General features: G+C 43.2%; 1 protein-coding gene across 1 annotated transcript; it reads right to left on the reverse strand.

Annotated features, from left to right (window-relative positions):
* Positions 1-1,940: 1,940 nt before the first annotated feature.
* LOC143133161 (POU domain, class 3, transcription factor 4) lies at positions 1,941-3,026 on the reverse strand. Its single transcript, XM_076292931.1, has one exon. It carries the CDS (start codon positions 3,024-3,026, stop codon positions 1,941-1,943), a length of 1,086 nt encoding a protein of 361 aa, XP_076149046.1.
* Positions 3,027-22,647: the final 19,621 nt, after the last annotated feature.

Here is a 22,647-nt window from a genome sequence, read left to right on the forward strand (position 1 = left end):
AGCATAAATGGAAGCAGACATGTAATTAAAAGCAAAACATGTTCTCGTCTCTGTGGTGAGAAGTGACTGCTACTGCACCCGCGAACAACGTTCAGCCTATCCAAAAAAACAAGGCCTATGCAGCATATCCACGGAAATTGTAACATAAAATAAAATCATAATTTTAAATCACTGGCGCTGATGGCCTACTGTTGTTACAGTGCTGTCATTTTAATGATATTGTCAAGGCCTCTTTCTGTATGCCCATGCGCTTAAGTTGTTGTTTACATAGTTCATATCGAGAAGGCCCATATGATTGATTTTATAAGCCTACTGTAGAGTTTGAAAAATATATGAAATCATTATTCATATTGTGATAACTAACCAATTGTAGAGAAAAATGAAATATCGAAGCAAACGTCTATTTTAAATTTGTGCCAAATGTGTTTTGATCAGAATGTTATTACTGTGACCAAACCAAAACTTACAGAAAATAATGCCCTTAAGGATTCCCACTAATAACTGTCACTATCCTCCAGTAACCATCAATTTCTGTCAAGCTTGTTTTTCACCAAAACAACTTATAGTAACACTACACTCGTAACAACAAGTTGTTTTATTACAACATACAATATACAGTTTGTTTCAAAAAACATAATACAAGCTTTATACTGAAAATAAATAATCGCTTGACCTGTCATTGAATTTGGATTAAAACGGCCGAAAACGTCAAATTTTAATGAAAATATCCTTTGTACATCACTAAGTGCATGAATAACTAAACAGTATTTGTTTAAATTAATGACTTCAAAAAGGTTGTAATATACAAAACTGTACAGTATTCGAAAAAAATATTTAAGAAATAAACCAATAACAGGAGTATTTAAGATTATAAAACTTTAGATATTGAAGGTGTACAGTAAAATAATTATAGGCTATAGTGTATCGCAACGCGTGTCACTGGCAATTATCTAACGGTTCCATTTTTAGTGCCCGATATTTCACACAGTAACGTGGTCGATGATATGACAAATCAAAGTAATCGTGTTTCACCTGTAGAACCATAAAATATTATAACTTTAGGCCGTACGTTGCTTTGTTTCTGACATATATTTTTGCGTAAAAGAAAAGAGGATGATGGTCTAAGTTTCGAAGTGCTTTGCTCCTGTTGTAATGTAGGCCTACATCAGTAAAATAAAATAAAAACATAGTACCGACATTGACAAGATTCTGGTTGAAGACTAAAACAATAACAAACGGATGATACAATTTTCTTGTAAAAGAAAGCCTTTAAAAAGCCACTAGAAGGTGACCTATAGCTCCTCCCGACGGTCTCTGAGCGTGGCTAAAGATGGCTGCGTATTGCTATAAAGCATTGCCGTATAATTTCTCATACAATCGGCGCGGCAAAAAAAATGTCAACCAAAATTAAACATATCAATAAATCATACTCCGACTGCTTGCTTCTCTATCTGTTACTCATTACGTAATCAAGAGGCTAAGCAGCACTCAACAACAAAAACATAAACCGTTAACTAAAATGGTTTACATTGTGTTCTGTCAGAAATTATTACTGAATAAACCTGATGTATAATTGTGATTTGAAAACCAAGGCGCTGGGAGGTTATAGATAGGCACAAATTTTGTATTCATATCCTTGCTGCAATACAAAAACATTTTGGTAAATAACTTGTTCCATTTGTGATTTCAAATAAAACATTTTGAGATAATGCCCAAAGTACTGAAGATATACGCGAGGGGATGAAATAGCAGAAACAGTTGGAACTGTTCTTGTTTTTTTTCTTCTCTCTTTTTTTCTTGCTCTCGCTCTGTCTGTCTCAGTGACTTCTGCAATTTGTCATTTATAGTACAACCAGAAAAAAATGGTCTGCGATGAGAAACCAAACCCATCATTCAAAAAAGCCCATAGGTCTCCATTTTTGCGATGAAGTCTTCCTTGGTCAGAGATCACGGCACGAGGAGTTGTCTGTAACGCCGTGAGAATAAACCTCGTGAGATTGCTGCTCTCCCGGTGGAGTCATTCTCTTCTCTTTTTGTCTTCTGTTACAAAACCACACACGAACCACCTCCTTCTCGAGCTGTAGGCTGTCAGCCAAAGAGGATATCTCCTGAGCCGCTGGTTTGGGGCATTTTAGAAAATGTGTCTCCAGTACCCCTTTTACGCTCACCTCGATCGAGGTCCGTTTCTTTCGTTTCCTGCCCTGTGCGGCGATTTTGTCAATGCTGCTTGGACTGCCCGTGGACGAGTCTGCCTCCTCCAGCCACTTGTTCAGCAAGGGTTTTAGTTTACACATATTCTTAAAACTGAGCTGCAGGGCTTCAAACCTGCAGATGGTCGTCTGCGAGAAAACATTGCCATATAGTGTACCCAGCGCAAGCCCCACATCTGCCTGGGTGAAGCCCAGTTTGATCCGCCTTTGTTTGAACTGCTTAGCGAACTGCTCCAGCTCGTCCGATGTCGGCGTCTCCTCGTCGGAGTGGTCGTGGCAATGATGCCCCCCCATATCGCCGTGGTCCGGCGTGTCTCGCAGTCCTGGGTGCAAACTCTGGTTCTGCGCGGAGTTTGGTGGTGGCGTGAGCCCGCCATGCTCCAGCATGCCATTGACCGTGAAGCCCGTTTGCGAGTAGATGTTGATAGGTTGTCCGCCGGTGTTTATGGATGAGTTATGAGACACGGGTGTCCCCCATGCACCTGGATGATTTGTATGGGGCGAATGGTGGGCGACATGAGGCGACCTGTGATGAATGATCGCCCCGAGTTGGAGATCTTCCCGTCCCGGCTTCACGTCCTGCTGCTCCAGAGCATTGGTCGCCAGCGAGGATGACCAAGGGCTTCCCTCCGACACGCTGGTCACCCACTGATGTCCAAGTGGGTGTCCATTGCTTTGGACTCCCTGTAGATAATCACTTTGGAGAAGTTTCTGGTGATTCCTGAAAGTACTCCCTTGTTGCATGACCGAGGCGTCTGCATGAACCATGGAGTTGGAGTTGATAATGCTGTAGGGATTCGAGGCAGCTGTGGCCATGCTTACCGTAGATCCCCTACAAGTTATAATGTGGCAAAGGGAACAGCTTCAGCCTTTGACATCTACCAGACTCTGGAGCCAAATCAGCAGCATGTGAGTGATTGACAGTCCCGAAGCCCAATCAAAATCAACCCGGCACGCACGGGCTGCCTGGAATAGCCAATGGCGACGGGGGAAGTAACATCCCCACCATTAAAATTGGATACGCAGGAGTCGAAAGAGTTAAACTGACACAAAACAGGAAGTGAATCATAGTGCAGGCTCCATTTGGGTTAGCCGAGAAATAGTCAGCCCGTGCTTTATAGATCCTATTTATTAACCAAGGCGGTCTGTTACTTATTTACGCATGGGTATTACTTCTGATGTCGCAGCCTTAAATAGTTTTGTCTGATCATTATTTGCCCACCTATATTCTGTACGTGGAGGGTCTTTTGCAATGGCATGCCGTTTTTAATATCTTTATCTTTGAACTCTTCAAAAAGTTATTCGTGCATAACAGCAATTGTAGATCTAGTTTTCAGATTGAACTCTTTTCAGTTTTTAAGAATCTTTTAAATGTATCATATATCTAGTGCAACGATGAACATTCAACACTTTCATGTTTTTAAAAACTAAATCTCCATTTGAAACCTTGTTAAACATATTCCTTGCTATCTTTTTTGTTTATCTTTATTTCATTTAACAGAGAGAATTCCAGCCATGCTTAACGTGCCACAGGATCAGAGCAAAGTTGTTTTGAATGTCAGTATCTGCACCATATTTTTCATTGTACATTGTAGTGCCATGACAGTTGACGTGACAGCCCATTTTCTTTACCCTCACAATCTCTGCTGAAGACTCAGCTGGCTCCCTAGCCGTCGTAAACATCATCATCAACAACAACAACGTCAACAAACAAAATCTTTGTGGCCCAAGTGCACGCTGTGCAACCCTCCGTGCGCGTCTTTAAGAATCTCGACAGGTCTTCACTGGCTTTTGAGAAAAAAAGAGAAAAGCTCTATCTGCATATTTCAAGGGTTACCTAGCTGCGTAATTATATTTGCCATTAGAAGACTGCATCACAGTCTCCTTATTGGTTTGAAAATTCCATTAAATATATTGCAAGAGCTCCCAGGTTAAGCTTGATTTAAATTTGCATACATTTTCATACATTTAGCAGAAATAAAAGAAGGCTAGCAGCCACCAGAAAGTCATTAAAGACTGCAGTTTCACTGAGGAGGCTGATCAGAGGGACAGAGGGAGAGAAGGAGAGAGAGAAAGAGGGAGAGACAAGATACAGGAACGAACAGGTGAGCTCCTGTTCCACATTTTTGTACGCATTAACCTGATGTGTGACACACAGTATGAATAGGGGAAAGGAGGACGGACAGTGGGAATTCAATGCACTGGCTCTGCTTTTCTTGTGGCGGGGGAACATAGACCATCCAAATCTTGTGTAGGATATGTTATTTTCAGTGGTGTTTATTTTAGGAAATGTAGTGGTCTCTAATTGTTCACGCTGACATGTTTTTTTTTACCACCCTGTTTTGCATTTTCTCAATTCACGCTAACGGACGTAGCCAGTGGAGTTTGGTCAAAGTAGCGTTTGTTAGAAACGATATTTCGATACAGTCTAACCTATATGAGAATGTGATTTAAAAATAATTTTAGTTTCAGGGTGAGTGTATGGGATACTTAAATGCGTCGCTGCCAATTCAGTGTTGAAGGTACATGAGCATGTATTGAGAAAGAAGACACACTTCTATTCTGTTGTTGCGACATGTAGCTCAGTGTAAAAATGTTATTTTCGTTACTATATTTTCATAAGACGCAAGCTGAATGACACGATAGAGCAACGTCTCGTCCCCTGGGTAGATTTTCATTCCAAGAGCCGCATGTATCTGAAAAGACCAATTTAAAAGATTAGAGATATGCTGTTGCAAATATTTTTTTAGGTTTATTGAAACTTTACTGAAATGTTATCTATATAGGTGTACAATTTGATTATAGTTGGTGAAGATTTTTTTCTTTCGATATTCAAAAAGGTTGGTTTAAAAAAAACGTAGAGAGAGAGAGAGAGAGAGATGGAGAGACTCAGGGAGAGGGGGGAGAAAGAGAGGCTTCTGCTGCCATCTCCTCTCGATAGTCTAAGTTTCCAAGTGTAACAGATGCTTCTCCCAAGCCGTTCCTTGTGCTCGCTTCTTTTATTCAGGCGCACATTTTTCTCCTCACGATCCTCGTTTCCATAGAGAGCGGAATAAAAGGTGGCCACGGCCACAAATCCGCGGGCCGGCCTGAATAAAGGAGTCCATTGAAAAGAAGGGCCCGGGCAGGACACCGCCCTGGCGTCCCGATGCTACTGTTACAAGAGCCAGAGATGGCGTTTCTCTGCGCCCGGCCGTGCAAGCAATCAGTGAGCTATTTTCAAAACGCTACCATGTCATGTCTTATCTCGACGGCGGCTATTGCGTCGTTTGTAATTACACCATTTAGAATAGAGCGTGCAATTATTGTAACCCGACGTAGGATACACGAGGCGCCCATCAGTAATATGCCAACTAACGACCGTTAGAGTGTTAAATGTTGTTTTCATATCAGCTCCCATTAAGCTCGTTGCTGTGGGGGGAAAAAAGCAATGTTGTAGGTTACTGAAACATGCAGCATTGGGCTGCACAGAAGGAGCTCAATACATAGGCAACTTTACAACTCTCTCATGTAGACTCCTCTGGACGCAGTATCCTTATTTTTGGCAGGAATTGTCGTTGGTTGTCAGAAAATCCCACGAAGTGTGGGAATAAGCCAGTAAACTATATTAAGGCAAAAATAACATCATCTGCAAGTGTATTTGAGCACATCAGGCCACATATCCGCAAAAGTCAAATTATTCAGTTGACTTTGAATGTCACTGTCACAGAGGCTAATCTGCAAGCAAGATTCATGTACGACAAAAAGTAAATTATACACTGAATAAAATGTTAGTAATATCCTCCCCACGTTGCCTGCCTTTGCATGGTCCCTTTTTGTTGCCTATCTATTCACTCTGACCTAAACTAGGCTGCATGAACTCTGGTATTATTCAATATTTTTTCATCTGTGTTTTGGGAAAGAATGGCAGTTGAGATGTAGCTGTGGTTTTATCTCGATGGCTGTACCTAAAGATAGATTTGGCTTCTGCTCCGAAACAGCGTGGTGCCCCGGGCAGGACGTGTCATTCGCGTGTCACGACCTCATTCACATCCCCCGTCAACTGCGCTCGCACTGGTTGCCCGGGCACCCCTCCTCGCGCGCCTCGTCACCCCAACAACCATTTGTGTTTCTTTGTGAGAAGAGAAAGGGAGAAAAGAGGAGAACGTATAATCCCCCCCCCCCCAAAAAAAAAAAAATACTGCCAAGGAGTTTTCTAACAGCTCTACACTGAGATGGTCTGATTTTCAACATTGATCGACGCACACGAACAAACTGTGCTGGTGCATCGACAGGGACGATGATTATATTATTTAAATAGTCTAGGCCTACTGCAGGAGTCCAACTATGTTTTCAGTTAACTCAATTAATTTAGTTTAAGTCCGTCGTATTCGGCAAATAAACAGTCTAAATATTACTTAAAAAACAACAAACAACAACAACAACAAAAAACACCAGACGCTAGACCGAGATCCCCTTTCATTCACATGACATTTTTTGTGATGGCAAAAATAATTTTCATTTGAAAAATTGTTTCTTGTTTCATTAAAATGCAATTCACACTACATCTGGCGTGGTAGGACTACTTATTCTGAACTAACTTTCTAAACGCATCACTCTGCTCCCTGGTGCAGCGCAAAATCAATAAGAGCGTTTATCTGGAATGACACCTATTTAAAGGGCAATGGGGCGACCAAAAGCCTGTATTTTCAGCTGTCTTATGTCTGATAAATTGCAGCTCCTTTTCGATATATAGGCCTAGCCTATATCTGAGCTGTTAACAAAATATAAAACCTTCCAATGATAACAACAACAACAACAACAACAACAACATAATAATAATACTAATAATAATACTACTACTAATAATAATAATACTAATACTACTACTACTACTACTACTACTACTACTACTAATAATAATAATAATAATAATAATGCAATTATCTCCTAATACTATTTATCTCCTATAGACTAGATGTGTGCTACAAGTATTGGTGGTAAAGCTAAAGCAATCTTGGGCCAAGAAGAAACGGTAACACATGAGTGGCAGAGCCAACAGAAGTAGTAATAACTGCACTTCGCCCAAGAAGTTAAGCTGTATGGGCCGCCAGTCAGGAAAAGTTGTTTGTGTTTACGACTTGCATATTGGTATTAGTTCTTCAGCTAATTAAAATAGCTTTAGGGAGCATTGTATGCGGTTGCACGCTCGCCTTACCCCACACCCAAACACACACATAAACACACACACGGAGAGAGCGAGAGAGAGAGAGAGAGAGAGAGAGAGAGAGAGAGAGAGAGAGAGAGAGAGAGAGAGTCACTCTCACACATATATTAAGAGAGCAAACAGAGCTGACTTGGTGCTGTGGTGCCTGTAGCCCAGTGAAATGAGACCTCAAGGCAGTGTTGGCAGAGGGACGGTGCTGGAAGAAATGCATTAGTAACGCCAGAGCAAAGAGGATGTAGGACAGAAACTGGGGTGAGCACTGGCTCGCGCGCCGCCAGTGTATAAAGGGGCCGTTTCATCCCGCGCAGAATGTATGGCCATAAATAAAGGTGCATCCATAATTTATGAAGTGTTTTTTTCCTTTGTTTGGCCTCCAGCATGGGTCCCGCGGGCTGTGTGCTTTGGGCGAGCCCCACGCTGCTGTGCTGTGGCGCGGCCCGCCGTGTGGGCACTGACTTTGGGGCACGGCTCGGATGCTGTCTGACGTGTGTGAGACACAAAATACTGAGGCAGGATGGTGGAGAGAATACAGTCACTGCCCTCACTCCCACTGTGAGCAAATTTCTCCAATGCATCATCATAACTAGACTACCGTTTTTGCATGCATTTTATTTCTCGGAAAAGCACTTATTATTTTGAGGCACACTTCACCGCAAAAGAAATAAGATAATAGACTATATATATATTTTTTTAAACAATATAGCAATTCACAATCAGATAAATGCGTTGATATTTTAGTTCTATCCTTTCATACTGGTAGCCTACATTGTGGGGCGTGATAGAGCTAATATTAGTCCACCATTCCATTATTGTTATTCAGTCATTAGTGTGCCGTCTGCATGACATGTTCATCCGAGCCCTCAGTCTGGTTTTACACGAAAAAAAAACTTTATTTCCGTCGCTTGACTTAAACTGGGGAGAGTGTTTGACCTGACAAGTATTAAGTTACACAACCAAGACATGGCTTCACATATGCGATCCTGACCGCGTGAAAAGTATAGGCCTATAATGACGAGTTTTCACGCAGTGCTCGCTTCTGTTCTTCAATCAGGGACTGGTGAATTGTCAATGAGTAGTTATAGCTTAACATTTCTTTGTCAATAGATTAGGCTATTTATACGGAAGTTTTCACAAACTGTTGGAGCCGATTTGGTACCAAAAAGGCGCTTTTTGGCCGCACAGAGGTCCATGCTGGAGTCAAAACCAAGACTGTACCCGATAAAGTTATGTAAAGACGATGCATGGAGTGACATAAATAAGACGAAGTAACTAAATCAAACAGGCTTTTTTTTTTAAACAAAATTTTTTTCTCTTTTGATTTGCCTGTTCAAATGGCCTGCATGGGGCGCGTTTTCCTGCCCATTCGTAATATGTAATTTGTAAGCTCTAGGTATAGGCTAACTTTGTAAAGTGTTTTCTAGAGTACACATACTCCGTAATGTTGGTTTACACTATAAGCTATACCTCAACATAATTGTCAGATGATGATGTTTTTCAATTTAAAAATGGTGTGTCATTGTGTGGACATATGCATCGCAAGATCAAGATGTGTTGCATTTCATCGTGTATTTTATTAAATTAAAAGAAAAAAAAAAACACCTGTATAAAATTAATTAGCCATGTTTTAATCCCGTGTAGAACTTCTGGACTACAACTGTCCATATTTCAGAACTTTAAAAAAAAAATTACTTGCTTAAATGTCTTGTTGATGTTCTTTCTTATAATGATTAGGCTACTTGTCCTATCTGACTAATCATACACATATGCATACACACGCATGGCCAGTCTTGGGAATTAATATAATGCATTCTAGAAGCATGGATTCAGTCGCTTAGGTGAACGTTGGAAGATTTATTTTAGGAGAACTCCGAAGAGATGATTAAGTAAACACTATTTCAACTTTTGTAAACAACGTAAATAAGGTACACTACCTTTTGAACCTTCTTAAAACAGAGACAGCGCACCCCTGGGCTTTTTCGTCGAAAATGTTTTTACCCCCTTCCTTTTTGGGCCGCATCTTAAACTTTTCATTCGCTGTTCTTTAGTGTAGAAAATTAAGCCCAGGCAAATCATTAGCGAATCTATTTCTCATTTGTGCAAAATGTGCAGACTATTCTAAACATTTTTACTTGTCTTTAACATTAATGATGTGTCACCAATGGGGTACCGGAGCACCATCTTTGACTGACATAATTTATAGGACTAGCCTATATCACAACAACCATCTCTATAGCTTTTAAAGCCTATGGTCGTAGGCTAATTGCCAATGGTTTCCACGACTATCCTTTTATGTTTTTAAGAGAAAGATTAAACACTTTCACATAGCTGAATATTCGAATTATGCATGATAAATGGTAGACCTATTTGGAAAACTCCAAACTTTCTTGCCAGGTGTAATTTCGTAACCTCTCCATTTTAGCACATTAAACGATGAAGGCAAGAACTTATAGAGCCGTCTGCAATATTCAAAAAATTTAATAAATTAAAAGCAAAACTTTCCTCCAAAAATCAACTTTTCCTACATGGTGGAACAAGGCAAACCATTAAAGCACTACACTAATGCATGACGCCATATTCAGGTAACCGGAATGGAAATATTCTAGCCTAAATGTGGCGTCAATCTTCGCCGGCGTGCAGTTGAGAGAATGTTAACAGTGTAGTTACTCGCCAAACAAAACTGTTCTTTGTGAAAACACACACTAGCAGACACACACGGCACGCATCATGATTAAAGAGACGTACTGATATAAGACGCTCTGTCTCACCTTGCGCAATAAAAGGGCTTTGCACACGTATGGCAAGCGGTTAAAACAATACCTTACTGCACAAGTTATTCTTTTTCCAGTGCCGTCGATAAATAATAAGGACCGCGGTCTTGTAATAATTTTGCCTCCATGTCTCGTCTGGGTCATCGCTTCATTGAAAGGGAAAAGATCATGGTCATGTGCATTATTGACTTTGAAAGTCATTGGAAGACTGTCAATGTCATCGATTTGGCGTCAATATCAATTAGGGTGGCTTTGCTACAGCCTACTTGTTGAACATAGCTTGGCGAATTGTCAATGTCATTGATGATCTACAGGTTAAAATACTGATTTTGGATTTAATCTAAGGCGATGATGCTCAACATAAGAGTCCTTTAAGGCAATCCATATGATTGGCTGAGGTTTCTTTTATATCCCTTCTCTGTGTGAGAATCTTTGGGCTATTGGAGCTTTTGCAGTGTTGCCACCCCAGGCCAGTTTGACCCCTTTCATCCTTAAGCAGAGAGGCTGTTTGTGGGAAAATAAATATTAACATTACTAGGTTTAGGGAAGTGGAGGCTCTCCTAACTTTTATGTATTATGCATTTGCATATCATGTGCATGTGTGCGTTTAATTTATCTTCCCATTTGCTGATTCTGCTCTTTGCTTGGGTACCTCTCTCCTCCCTGTGTGTGTGTGTGTGTGTGTGTTTGAGGGTGTGCGTCTGCCTGAATGTGTCGAAGCCTGTGATGTGCAGAACTCCAGGCCGCATTACCATCTCTTAAACTTCAAACAAACTCTTCATGATCTCCTCTTCATGCACACAAAGGACAACAGGGGCAGGAGTACCGCCAGTGTAATGGATCTCCTCTCTCTCACACACACACACACACACACACACACACACACACATGCAAACGTGCACACACACACACCAACAAACAAAAGGAAAACACTTGCATCTCTGTGAGATGAGCTCATGCAAACACTAAAATACACACCTGTGCATGCACAAACGTGTGTGTGTGTGTGTGTGTGCGCGCGCGTGCATGCATATGTATAAATATGTGTCCAATGGTGTGTGAACAAAGAAAGAGTAAAGGCGAGATACCAGCTAGAGAGGAGAGGAACGAACTGTGTTGAATTTGTATTTGACTGGTTCAGTTTGCACTTGTACTTTATATAATGTTTTTCCAGCTAGATGTAAGAATGTGTGTGTGTGTGTTTGTGTGTGTGTGAGAGCAAAAAGTCTGTGATTATGTGTATTTATTCTGTGACATATTAACACATGTCCTACATATGCTCACCTAATGTTTCACCATAATATGATAAACCCGTTGGCCCAGGCAGGTACTGTATGGAAGCATAAAAGAGTTTGTGCTGACTGCCGTCATTTCTCAACAGGTTGCCAGAGGTGCAGTGACACGATGGAAAAGGCCTTGGTCCTCCATGGACGCTTCCGCACACGCCGTACTGTGTCTTAATAACGTCTGATGAAGTCACGGTATAGCAAATACCCTACGCATAAGAAGATCAGGCATTATTTATTAAGATTTAAACTTATTCAAACTAGCTATTCAATATGCAGGAGTTTTGAAGAACTATTTTTCCGGATTGTAATATATAACTCTAAATAAATCTTAATAGAGTCACAAAATGATGCAACACATGCTGATGACAGAACTGACATGTGGCATGTGAAACATTTAATTTCAGACCAAATTAAAATAACCTTCCTTTGTACACAATGGCATACTGTTACACACTTTTTTTCAACATTGTTGAAAAAAACTATGTATATTACAACAAGAGGAACATGTAGTGATAAATACACCAGTAATAAAGTTCTGAGTGAAAGTATATAGAATAGTATGAGAATTGTATGTCACATTTTTACATAATGGCAAGTTAGTTTTTGCCTTTTGTCTAGTTTTTGGGAATTTTACCTGACAAAAGTCCATAATGAAGTGGGTGGGCCGCTTACATAAGCAAATCGCCTTAAAGGGGAAAAAAACAAAGCCAAATCTCACTCTGCTTATAAATATGGTTTAGCTACAATCGAGAGACGATCCAAGGATGATCATAAAACTAACTCACCAATCTTATATGCCCAACATATTAGGTGCCATACATGTTCTGAATTACTCACATCCTTTATAATATCAGTATTTATGTAAATGTGTGTTTATTTTAAACTTGTGTCAGTCTGGATATGTAAAGTGGCCTGTAGAGTGTAAGTAGCCCTCACTAGTGTGTGGGATGTTAGTGTTGGAGGTCCTTCACTGTGTCTGTCGCTCACACCTGGACGAGACCCCCAGATGTCCGAGAGCGTTTGCCACTGATAGACACCGGAACTCACTCTCGATGACAGCCTCTCTTCCAATTACCCCGGCAACTCGGTTGCCCCCGTCGACTGGTCCTCGGAGGAGCTGGATCGCCACGGGCTCCGTGATGCCAGTGCCCGGCCGGGCGGCCAGCGTGGAAATGGAGATTCCCGGTGCGGCACGTCAGAATGATTTTTCCTCTCGCTCTCCGATTCTCCCGTGTGCGTCACCCCAGGGCTTTGCAGTGTGTGGTGTGGAGGGGTATTGTGTTGTGGGGTGTGTGATGTGCATAGGTGGTATTTACACACACACACACACACACACACACACACACACACACACACACAAACACTTATGCACACATACACACACACAGTCTTTCTCACACACACACACACAGTCTCTCTCATACACACACACATATACACTCTCTTTCACACACACATTCGCACACTATCACACACACAAAAGCATGCAGCAAGATTACATGCTCCTGTTGGAGTACTCCTGGGGTATGTATGTGGGCAGATATGTGTATATGCTACTTTATACATATTTATTTACATATTTTTACTAGTTAAACCCCGATCGCCTCATTCTCCAATGACGCAGCCGGTCTTATAAACCTCCACCTCTTGCGTTCTCTCTCCCTCTCTCTCGCTCTGTCTGTCTTGCTCACTTTCTCTTTCTGTCTCTCACTTTCTCTCTCCTCATCAGTCCTTCTCTCTCTCACTCTCTCCATCCATCTCTAACTCTCTCCCTCTCTCCATCATTCTCTCCCACTCTCTCTCTCTCAGTAGAGGCACTGACTTCAAAGCTGGCTCAGGTAATTAGTGGCTGCGGGGAATCTAATCTGAACCATCAGCCGTCCTCTCCGAGCCCAGGTCTGTGTGTGTGTGTGTGTGTGTGTGTGTACTGTATGTGAAGCTCACCCCCAGCCCCAGCTAACCGACGGGAGGGGTGGTGTGTGGTGGGAGTGTTGGGAGGGGTGGGGTGGGGGGTTGGTGAGCAGCGAATCCCCGTAGCCCCCCAAAAAATCTGCTTCCTCTGAAGCGGCCAGCCAGGGCCTGCAGTTATCACATCTGCATTTCAAACACAGCAGCTCTGGCATTAATTATTAATTAGCCTACAGTCACCCCAGAGGATTGGTGAGCTAGAGATGGAGGGGGTGGAGGAGGAGGAGGCTGGGGGTGATGGGGATGGTGGTGAGGGAAGGGGGGGGGGGGGGTTCAGCCGACACATACTTATTCACTGACCTCTACCTCCACACACACACAAACTCACATCAGGGAAACCCCAGACTTGTATTTATAAACGCTGCTGTGCTTTCCTTGTAGAGGGGCGATTGAGGAGTCACTTCTCCCGATCCTTCTGCTTTTGAAGGTGTGGTTTTGGAGGAACGCACCGCATGGTGGAGGATGACGAGGGGGGAGGGGGGGGTATTTGAGCGGTGTTGTCATGAGAGTGAGATGGCAGATCAGGAGTGGAGGAGTTTTGGCTTTCTGGAATACTTGGTCACTGTTGTGTGTGTGTGTGTGTATGTGAGTATGTGTGTGTGTATGTGTGAGTCGTATGTGTGTGTGTGTGTGTGTGAGAGACGTATGTGTGTGTGTGTGAGAGAGAGAGATGCTGAGGAAAGTCTTTCACTGTTTTCCATGTTGCAATTCTAGGCACATGTGCTACTGTTTTTACTGCTCCACATACTGACTTTCTCTGTGCTTGAAAGTGCAAAACAGTGAATAGAAAATACAGAAAGTGAGAGAGAGAAAGAGTAACCATTATTCTATTCTAATATTCATTGTTCTATTATTTTTATTATTCTCCATAGTCCACATCAATTGTTGTTATTATTACTATTAATTGCTATTTTTTTTGATGTAACTACTGCTTTGGCAACATTTTAACACTTACAGTCATGCCAATAAAGCTCATTGAATAGAATAGAATTGAAAGAGAGACAGAGAGAGAGAGGAGACTGGGCGAGGTGTGAGAGGGAGACAGACAGCATCTCTTCTGTAGTAATGAAAAAAGGCCCTCTTGCTCTGCTCTCCTCCTCCTCTCCTGCTTCTCCTCTCCCTCCACACCCTTCTTCTCCCTGTCCTTTGGGGAGGAAGTAGAGCTGTTTGCTGGAAGGAGGTGTGTGTGTGTGAGTGTGTGTGTGTGTGTGTGTGTGTATTTGCATGTGCCACAGAGAGGAGAGAGTGAGTCAAGTAGGCATACTGTAGATAGAGAGACATGCAGTGTGCAGCGTGCAGTGTGCAGTATGCAGTGTCCAGTATGCATGTAAATCCTTGCGTGGATCGTTGCACCGGGTATATGTGTGGAAGGGTAGATGTTTGTATGTCAATATGAGTTAGTTTCCAGTTGTGTTTGTGTGTGTGTGTGTACAGCTCTCCCCTCTGCCCTCGGAGAGTGCCAGGCTGCGGGGGGAGCCCATATGCTAGTACCTCCAGAGGCGGGCGCCCCGTGCCAGGCGAGAGGAAATGGCTTTCTAAGGCAGTTTAGAGGCGGGCCGGCGAGGTCAATACCCCAGCCTCCTCTTACTGGCAGCTGCTCACGGATCTTGCTGCGGGAGGCCCACAGAAAGCACTAACACACACATATACACACGCACACATACACACACAGATACACCCACATTCAAATACACACAAACACCCTCTCTCTCTCTCACAAACTCACTCACTCACACACACACACACAAACACACACACACACACACATACATTAACAAATACACACAAACACAAACACAGAGCTCCTTGGTCTGTAGTGCTCATCCTTCAGGCTACACCTGCAGGACCCAACTACTGCTGCTGCTCTTACAAACCCAATGACATTCTCTCTTACTCTCACTCTCTCACACACACACATACACACAGTTTTACAATGCTTTTTATTAAGGTAAGTACACTGATTATTTATTATTATTAATTATTATTTGAGAATGAAATGAACACAGAAATACATGTATTGTATTTAAGGAACATGCTGTATACAGAATGAAAAAAATAAAATAAAAGTATGAACATAAAGCTCCCTGTCTGTGATGTGGTCTGGCTATTTATTTATTTCTCTCTCTCTCTCAAACACACACACAAACACACACACACACACACACAGTCACACACAAAACTAAATGAAAGGCATGTGTTTTGGTATGTGAATGGGGCAGCATTCCGTAGGCCATGGCATATGAAAGTGTCGGCCAGCTACCCATTTCACCCCACCACTCATTCTGATGGACTATGACACTCAAGCCAGAGACTCACTAGTGTGTGTGTGTGTGTGTGTGTGTGTGTGTGTGTGTGTGTGTGTGTGTGTGTGTGTGTGTGTGTGTGTGTGTGTGCGTGCGTGCGTGCGTGTGTGTGTGTGTGTGTCTGTGTGTGTGTGTCTGTGTGTGTGTCTGTGTCCATGTGAGAGTGTGTGTATGTGTGTTTGTTTATGTATGTATGCAAGTGTGTGTCAGAGAGAGAGTGAGAGTGGTATGAGCTGTGTGTGTGTGTGTGTGTGTGTGTGTGTGTGTGTGTGGGCAGGCTGTGTTTGGGTTTGCGGGTGAAACCTCATTAGATTGCTTTGAGGAGAGAGTTGGCCTGTACCTTCACTGTGTGCCTAGACCTGTAAATCAGATAAAAAGAGAGAGACAGAGAGAAAATGAGGAAAGAAGAGAAAAATAGAGAAACAGAAAGTATGTGAAAGAAAGAGGGAGGTAAAGATAAAGAGAGGGAGTTAGAGAAAAAGAGTGAGTGAGTGAAAGAGTGAGTGAACGAGTGAAAGAGTGCAAGAGAAAGGGAGAGATAGGAGAGGGGAGAGTCTGGCCGGAGGTCCATACACATAATCAGGAGGCAAGAAACACAAAAAACCCTGGGGAGGTGCAGGCAGAGAGAAAGACTTCTCATTAAAATAAGTAGCTGACTCTGGAACAGTCTGTACGTGTGTGTGTGTGTGTGTGTGTGTGTGTGAATGTGTACGTGTGTGTGTGTGTGTGTGTGTGTGCGAGAGTGAGTGTAAATATAAACACCCCCATACATGCCCACAAATACACACACATTCCCTTACTGACCAACAAACCATTAACACCCACTACCAAGTCCACAGTCAAAAAGGGAAGTTTGTAGATAAACTGCCAGGTCTCTTGTTTGTTTATTTGTTTGTTGTGTGTCTGTGTGTGTATGTGTCTGTATGTATGTTTGCGCTTGAGTGTGTGTGTTCATGTGTGTTTGTGTGTGTGTGTGTGTGTGTGTGTGTGTGTGTGGCGTACGCTGGTGGGTGGGCGTTTGGTATGTGTGTTTACCTCTGTGTCACCCCTCAGTGTGTTTAGACACCAGGAATAGTTGAAACAGTTGATTATGCATTTCTAATGTCTCAAGGGCCTCAAATGAGGGGAAAATCCACTCCAAATAAAAAGGAACCATTTGCTCACTGGAGAATGATTGCAAAGGCAGAGTGTCTACAAAGGTAAAGAAACCAAGTAAAATTTAGAAAAGAAGGTGTAGTCTTTCTCATAAGCACTCTTCCATAATAACTACTATGAGCAATCTTAATGTTATACTGATCATTATCATACATCATTAAAATGATCTGCTAGATACATTATATATTATGGCATGTTATATGATGTTTAAAACATTTATGAGGCATGACACGTAAAACAAATTTGTCACCTTTAAGTTAAATCCTATAGAAATGATTTACGGTTCGCCATTAATACTTGTGCCAGTTGTGCTAATTGCATTAAACTGTGATGATCATTTCTAATTTGTCATTTTAAGTGGCACCTCTCATAATCACTGTGATGCAATATAACTGTAGACGTGATTCATTTTGTATATCTAGGTAGCTTACTATAATAACGTTCATACAATATAATGTATGGATGTCACGGGGGAGTTATGACAGCATAGTTTAACACAAGGAACAAACCTGAAACACTCTTTGGGCTTGTTTACATTTGTTTTTAGAATGCGTCTTGAATAATCCGATCACAAGTAGTCAGCCGAAACACATCACTATTTACACATTTCAAGGTAGTTTGAGTGATTGGATCACAATGTGTATCGGAGATCGTTTACACTTGTATTTAGAACTGACCACTTGTGTTCATGGTGATCTTGGGATCACCCATGATGCATTTTAAAAACAAATGTAAAGGGGGTCTTTATGCCATGACTTCATGCATGGAGATACATAACATTCTCCTGTAATGCGTGCAACAGGCATGTTATCATGCTCCCGTAAGGAACAGAACTATCTGAAATAGTCTCTCTGACGTCATCGCTCTTCCCGCTCCATCTGATTGATCAGCAGCCTCCGTGATTGGTCAGCAGCTGTCTACTCTGTGCTACCAGGCTTCTGCACCAGCCTTTGAACTCCGTTTCCCAGGACCTGCTGTTTTACCTGGAGTCTGCCCGTCCGCCTGAGTGACCTCAGGCTCTAGGGTGGTCAGTAGCGTAATGGTTTTCACATTGTAGATAAATACTCAAGCTGGAAGCAGAGAGGAGAGAGGGGAGTGGAGGGGGTGGTGGGGGAGTGTGTGCCATTTTTCTCTAGGCTACTGTGCTGTGCAGTTCTGGAAATTGTGTGGTGCTGTGTTGCATTGTGATGCGTGTGTGTGACGGACAGTGTGGTGTTGTGTTGTGTTGTGATGTGTGTGTGACAGACAGGTGCTGTGTTGTGTTGTGTTGTGATGTGTGTGTGTGACAGACAGTGAGGTGCTGTGTTGTGTTGTGTTGTGATGTGTGTTTGACAGAGAGTGAGGTGCTGTGTTGTATTGTGTTGTGATGTGTGTTTGACAGACAGTGTGGTGCTGTGTTGTGTTGTGATGTGACGGACAGTGTGGTGCTGTGTTGTGTTGTGTTGTGATGTGTGTGTGACAGACAGTGTGGTGCTGTGTTGTGTTGTGTTGAGATGTGTTTGTAGAGTATGAATTGTGTTGGACTGTGACTTTTTGCACTCTAAGGTGCTTAGACATGAGCTGTTCTTATTATGTGTGCTGTGGTCTGGTGCCTTGTGTTGTGATACATTGCAAGATGTGCTGAAATTGAGGGTGTTGGATGTCACTGTCTTGTGCGATGCTGAAAAAGTGGGTGCGTTTATGTCTGTATCTGTGTGTATGTGTGTGTGTGTGTGTGTGTGTGTGTGTGTGTGTGAGGTATGTGTAATGTGTTATGAGGTTGTGATGGTGTGCCTCTGGCTATGTCTGAGGCCCGGTGTACTGGAGAGTCTGGGAGTCATTTGGAGCATTACATAGTAATTATATCAGTTTCAATTGACCTGTCACCACTAACACACACTCACAGAGGCCCCTCTGCTGCTGCTGGGGTGGCAGGAGCATCCTTTTACACACACACACACACACACACACACACACACACACACACACACACACACACACATACACACACACACATACACATACACACACACACACACACACACACATGCATACACACACACACACACACCTCAGACAGAGGAGGAGGAGGATTCCCCCTATAGAAAGTGCAAGACAGGAGTGGAGTGGAATTCTCAGTTGCTCTCGCTCTCTCTCTCTCTCTCTCTCTCTCTCTCTGTTGTTTTCCCTTCATGCATTCACTCACACCCACATGTGCATACGCTGTTTATGGATGGTAATTTTACAGTAGGAGACAAGACCAGCTGTGATGGAAATGGTTTTGTATGAGTGACTGGAGCTCATAAAACATAACAGCACAGTCATGCATACAGCACAGGATGCTCAGCAAGAGCTTGCCTTTCATTCACAGCAAATCCAAAAGCATTCAGGAAAACAGGTGATATACAGTTCTTTGTAAACATGTTAGCAGGACTCTAGTTTGACATAAAGCAGTGTAAATCAGACATCGTTTTTTGTCATAACAAGTTAAGGTTAGGATTAGGGTTAGGGTTAGGGTTAGAGTTAGAGTTAGGATTAGGGTTAGAGGTTAGGATTAGGGTTAGGTTTTATGTGTCATGACAGTGTCATGTGTTCACGAGAGTGTTCACGAAAGTGTTACCAAAGCAAGTAAAATGAAACAAAAATGCCAATCAACCAAAAAGTTGTTTCAGTGTGAATGCACTTAAAAAGTCTACAGTATGTCAGGGATACAGTTCATATGAAGCAGAATTGAGCAGTAAAACATATTACTCTTAATGGATAGTATACTTCAAAAGACTCGGATTGTTCATGTCAGTTTTACATAATAATACGCACACAGCTAAAAGTGGAACTTTTTCACTTGAAGCCACAGATGATTAAACAGAGCCACCCATTGGACTTATCTGTTGGACTTTCATCGGTTCTTGATGACTAAAAGAATCCTAAAACATGGAATGCCAATTAATGCTACAAAGGGTGTGTACTTACCAGTGGGTGTTTGAGAAAACATTCACCACCTGACTGGTCATTCTTATTTTGAAATGCCATTGAGGCAACTGAGAAGAATGTTAACAAGATTTGAATTAATGAAGTGTTCTACAAATTCAAATCAGTGCCCATTTAAACTTTATATCTAATTCACTAAGACCTTCCTGTTCAAACCTCCTTTAGTGTCCAGTCTAAGCAGGCATCATTGTCTCTTGCTTCTCTCTACCACTGCTACGGAGGGGCCTCCACGGCGCTGGTCATCTGTGAGCCATAATCTCTGTCTCTCCCAGCCTCTCTCAGACAATATTGATTGGAGCCAATCGCCCCGTCCGAGTAATGTCTGACCACTGGCCTGGCCCTATGGTAATGAGGATGGCCGGGCAGCCAGGTCAGCCGGCTGGCCAAGCTCCATTAGTCCCCTGCTGATCCGCCTCGGCCCCTGTTCATAGGGAGAGGGGACCGCACCACACCGTAACTGCACCGCACTAAATTGTGGCATGCCGCACTGAGACGTAGGTCTTGGCTGAGTCTTGTATGGGGATGATGGGGGACAACCAGCAGGCAACTGGTAGAGCTCTAACGCAGAGAGAGAGAGAGAGAGAGAGAGAGAGAGAGGGGGGGGGGGTGGATGGATGGATGGATGGGGAAGAGGGGTGTGACAGGAGTTAGAGAGGGAGAGGAGGAGAGAAAGAAAGAGAGGGAGAGATGGATAGAGTGAGGGAATATGGGGGGTTAGAGAGAGAGAGAGTGAGATGGAGATGGAGAGAGAGAGAGAGAGAGAGAGAGAGAGAGGGAGAGAGGGGGAATGGGATTCTCTGTTGGTGGCTGCAGTTACCCCCGCTGTGAATCAAATGGAATTGCTCTTTCTTTTTTCCCCTCTTTCTTTTTTTCTTCTCCCAAGCATTCCCGTCGTCTCCCGCCATCGCAGTCAGAGTCCCAATCACCCGTGGATTGCCGCCTTTGTCATGTGACACAAATCACTTACTGCCAGCCCTGCCGCTCAGGGATAGAGGGGATTTAGCGGATGGAAGGTGAAATGGAAAGGGACAGAGGAATCATTATTTTGAATGATATGAAATAGAGCATTTTTTTTCTGGCATCCAGTGTGTTTCTGTTCCACTTTATGTTTGGTGAGGCAGGTTTCAGTCTGATTTGGGAAAAGGGGAGATTCAACTAGTGTTTGAAAGGAGGAATCCGGTCGCAAACTCTCCGGGGCTGTGAGTGTACCGGCTATAGAATAGTTTAACACAAATTAATTCCTCCTTGACTCTCTACTTCCAGAACAGGAGGATACATTTCTGATTCTACATGTTGTTCTATTGTTTCAGGCAGGGGCCACAGCTACGTTTTCCTTCACAGAAATGCCCAATTCTCTCCACGCTTGAAACTGACATATTCTTGATTTGTCATGTGTGAAGACTCATTTGTGGACTTTGCTGTGATTCAGATGAAAAATTAACTATGAAGAAAAGGCAAAATACAGAGCTTTGACTTGGATCTCTTATCCAAGTCAAATATTGCCATGTCCTGGTACGAGTAAACATTTTTTCTTAGAACACTGTGTGCATGCTACAAAAATCTGTGTTTGGGTAGTGAGGTCTGATGTAAATACAGTAAATACAGTGTATGTATCTATCGCCATCATCCCAGGACTTACAGTACTTGTTTATGAGACATGTGGAGTTACAACTTTCTCTCTCTCTCTCTCCCTCTCCCTCTCTCTCTCTCTCTCTCTCTCACACATACACACACAAACATTCTCTCCTTCTGGAGAGAAGGAGTCTGTTTCTTCGTCTCATGTCATTTCATAACACTTGTCTTGAATCGTACTGACTCACACATGCACACAAACATGCACATGCGCGCGCGCACACACACACACACACACACACACACACACACACACACACACACACACCCTGCTGGTTCTCAGTGTCTAAACACCGGGCACATCTTTTATTCATCACTGACTGCTCTGTGTCTCAGCACACCTCTCCTCTCCTCTCCCCCCCTCCCCTTTCCTCTCCTCTCCTTTCCTCCCTTCACCCCTCCTCCACTCCACTCCTCTCCTCCCCTCTCCTCCCCTCTCCTCTCCTCCACTCCCCCTCCTCTCCTCTGCTCTCAGCCGTGCGCTTATGAAATCAATACTGGTGCTGTTCAGGGAGACGTTCCCTTCTCCTCCTCTTCCTCTCCCTCTCTGTCTCTACATCTCTCTGTCTATCCTGCTCTTTTTCTCCCCTTCTGCATCTCTCTCTCTCTCTCTCTCTCTCTCTCTCTTTCTGTCTATGTCTTTTCCCATTCCGTCCTGTGCTGTCTTACCTCTCTTTTTGCTTTCCACCCCTCTCTCCCTCTCTCTCTCATCCTATCTATCTCATCCTCCTCTCCTCTTCTTTTCTCTATTGCCTTTGCTCCATCTACCCTCTCTCCGCCATCTCTCTCTCCGCCCCTGTCCCCTCTTCTCCTCTCTCCCTCCATCTTCCCCTCTCCTCTCTCTCTCCACCCCTCCCCCTCCCTCTCCTCCTCTCTTTCTCTCCCTCCCTCCCTCTCCCTCTCTCCTCATGGCAGGAGCTGGCAGATGCAGATGTGAGAGGCTGGAGCTGGAGCTGGAGCTGAGGCACACTGAGGCTCATTGTGCTGAGCGGGGCAGGGCCAACACAACGCTTCCTCTGGGCCCGCCGACGCCGCTCCGCAACCCTCTCTCTCTCTCTCTCTCTCTGTCTGTCTGTCTTTCTTCCTCTCTCTCTCTCGCTCTCTCTCTCTCCCTGTCTGTCTTTCTTCCCCCTCTCTCTTTCTCCCCTG

This window comes from Alosa pseudoharengus, unplaced genomic scaffold, assembly GCF_046254945.1.
Source record: "Alosa pseudoharengus isolate Yale_2024_CS ecotype anadromous, Long Island Sound unplaced genomic scaffold, YU_APseudo_1.1 YU_APseudo_1.1_scf_19, whole genome shotgun sequence".
NCBI lineage: Eukaryota > Metazoa > Chordata > Actinopteri > Clupeiformes > Clupeidae > Alosa > Alosa pseudoharengus.

Bases quoted from the DNA above. Each gene is read 5' to 3' on its own strand.
- LOC143133161 (XM_076292931.1), bottom strand. From the start codon at position 3,026: ATGGCCACAGCTGCCTCGAATCCCTACAGCATTATCAACTCCAACTCC.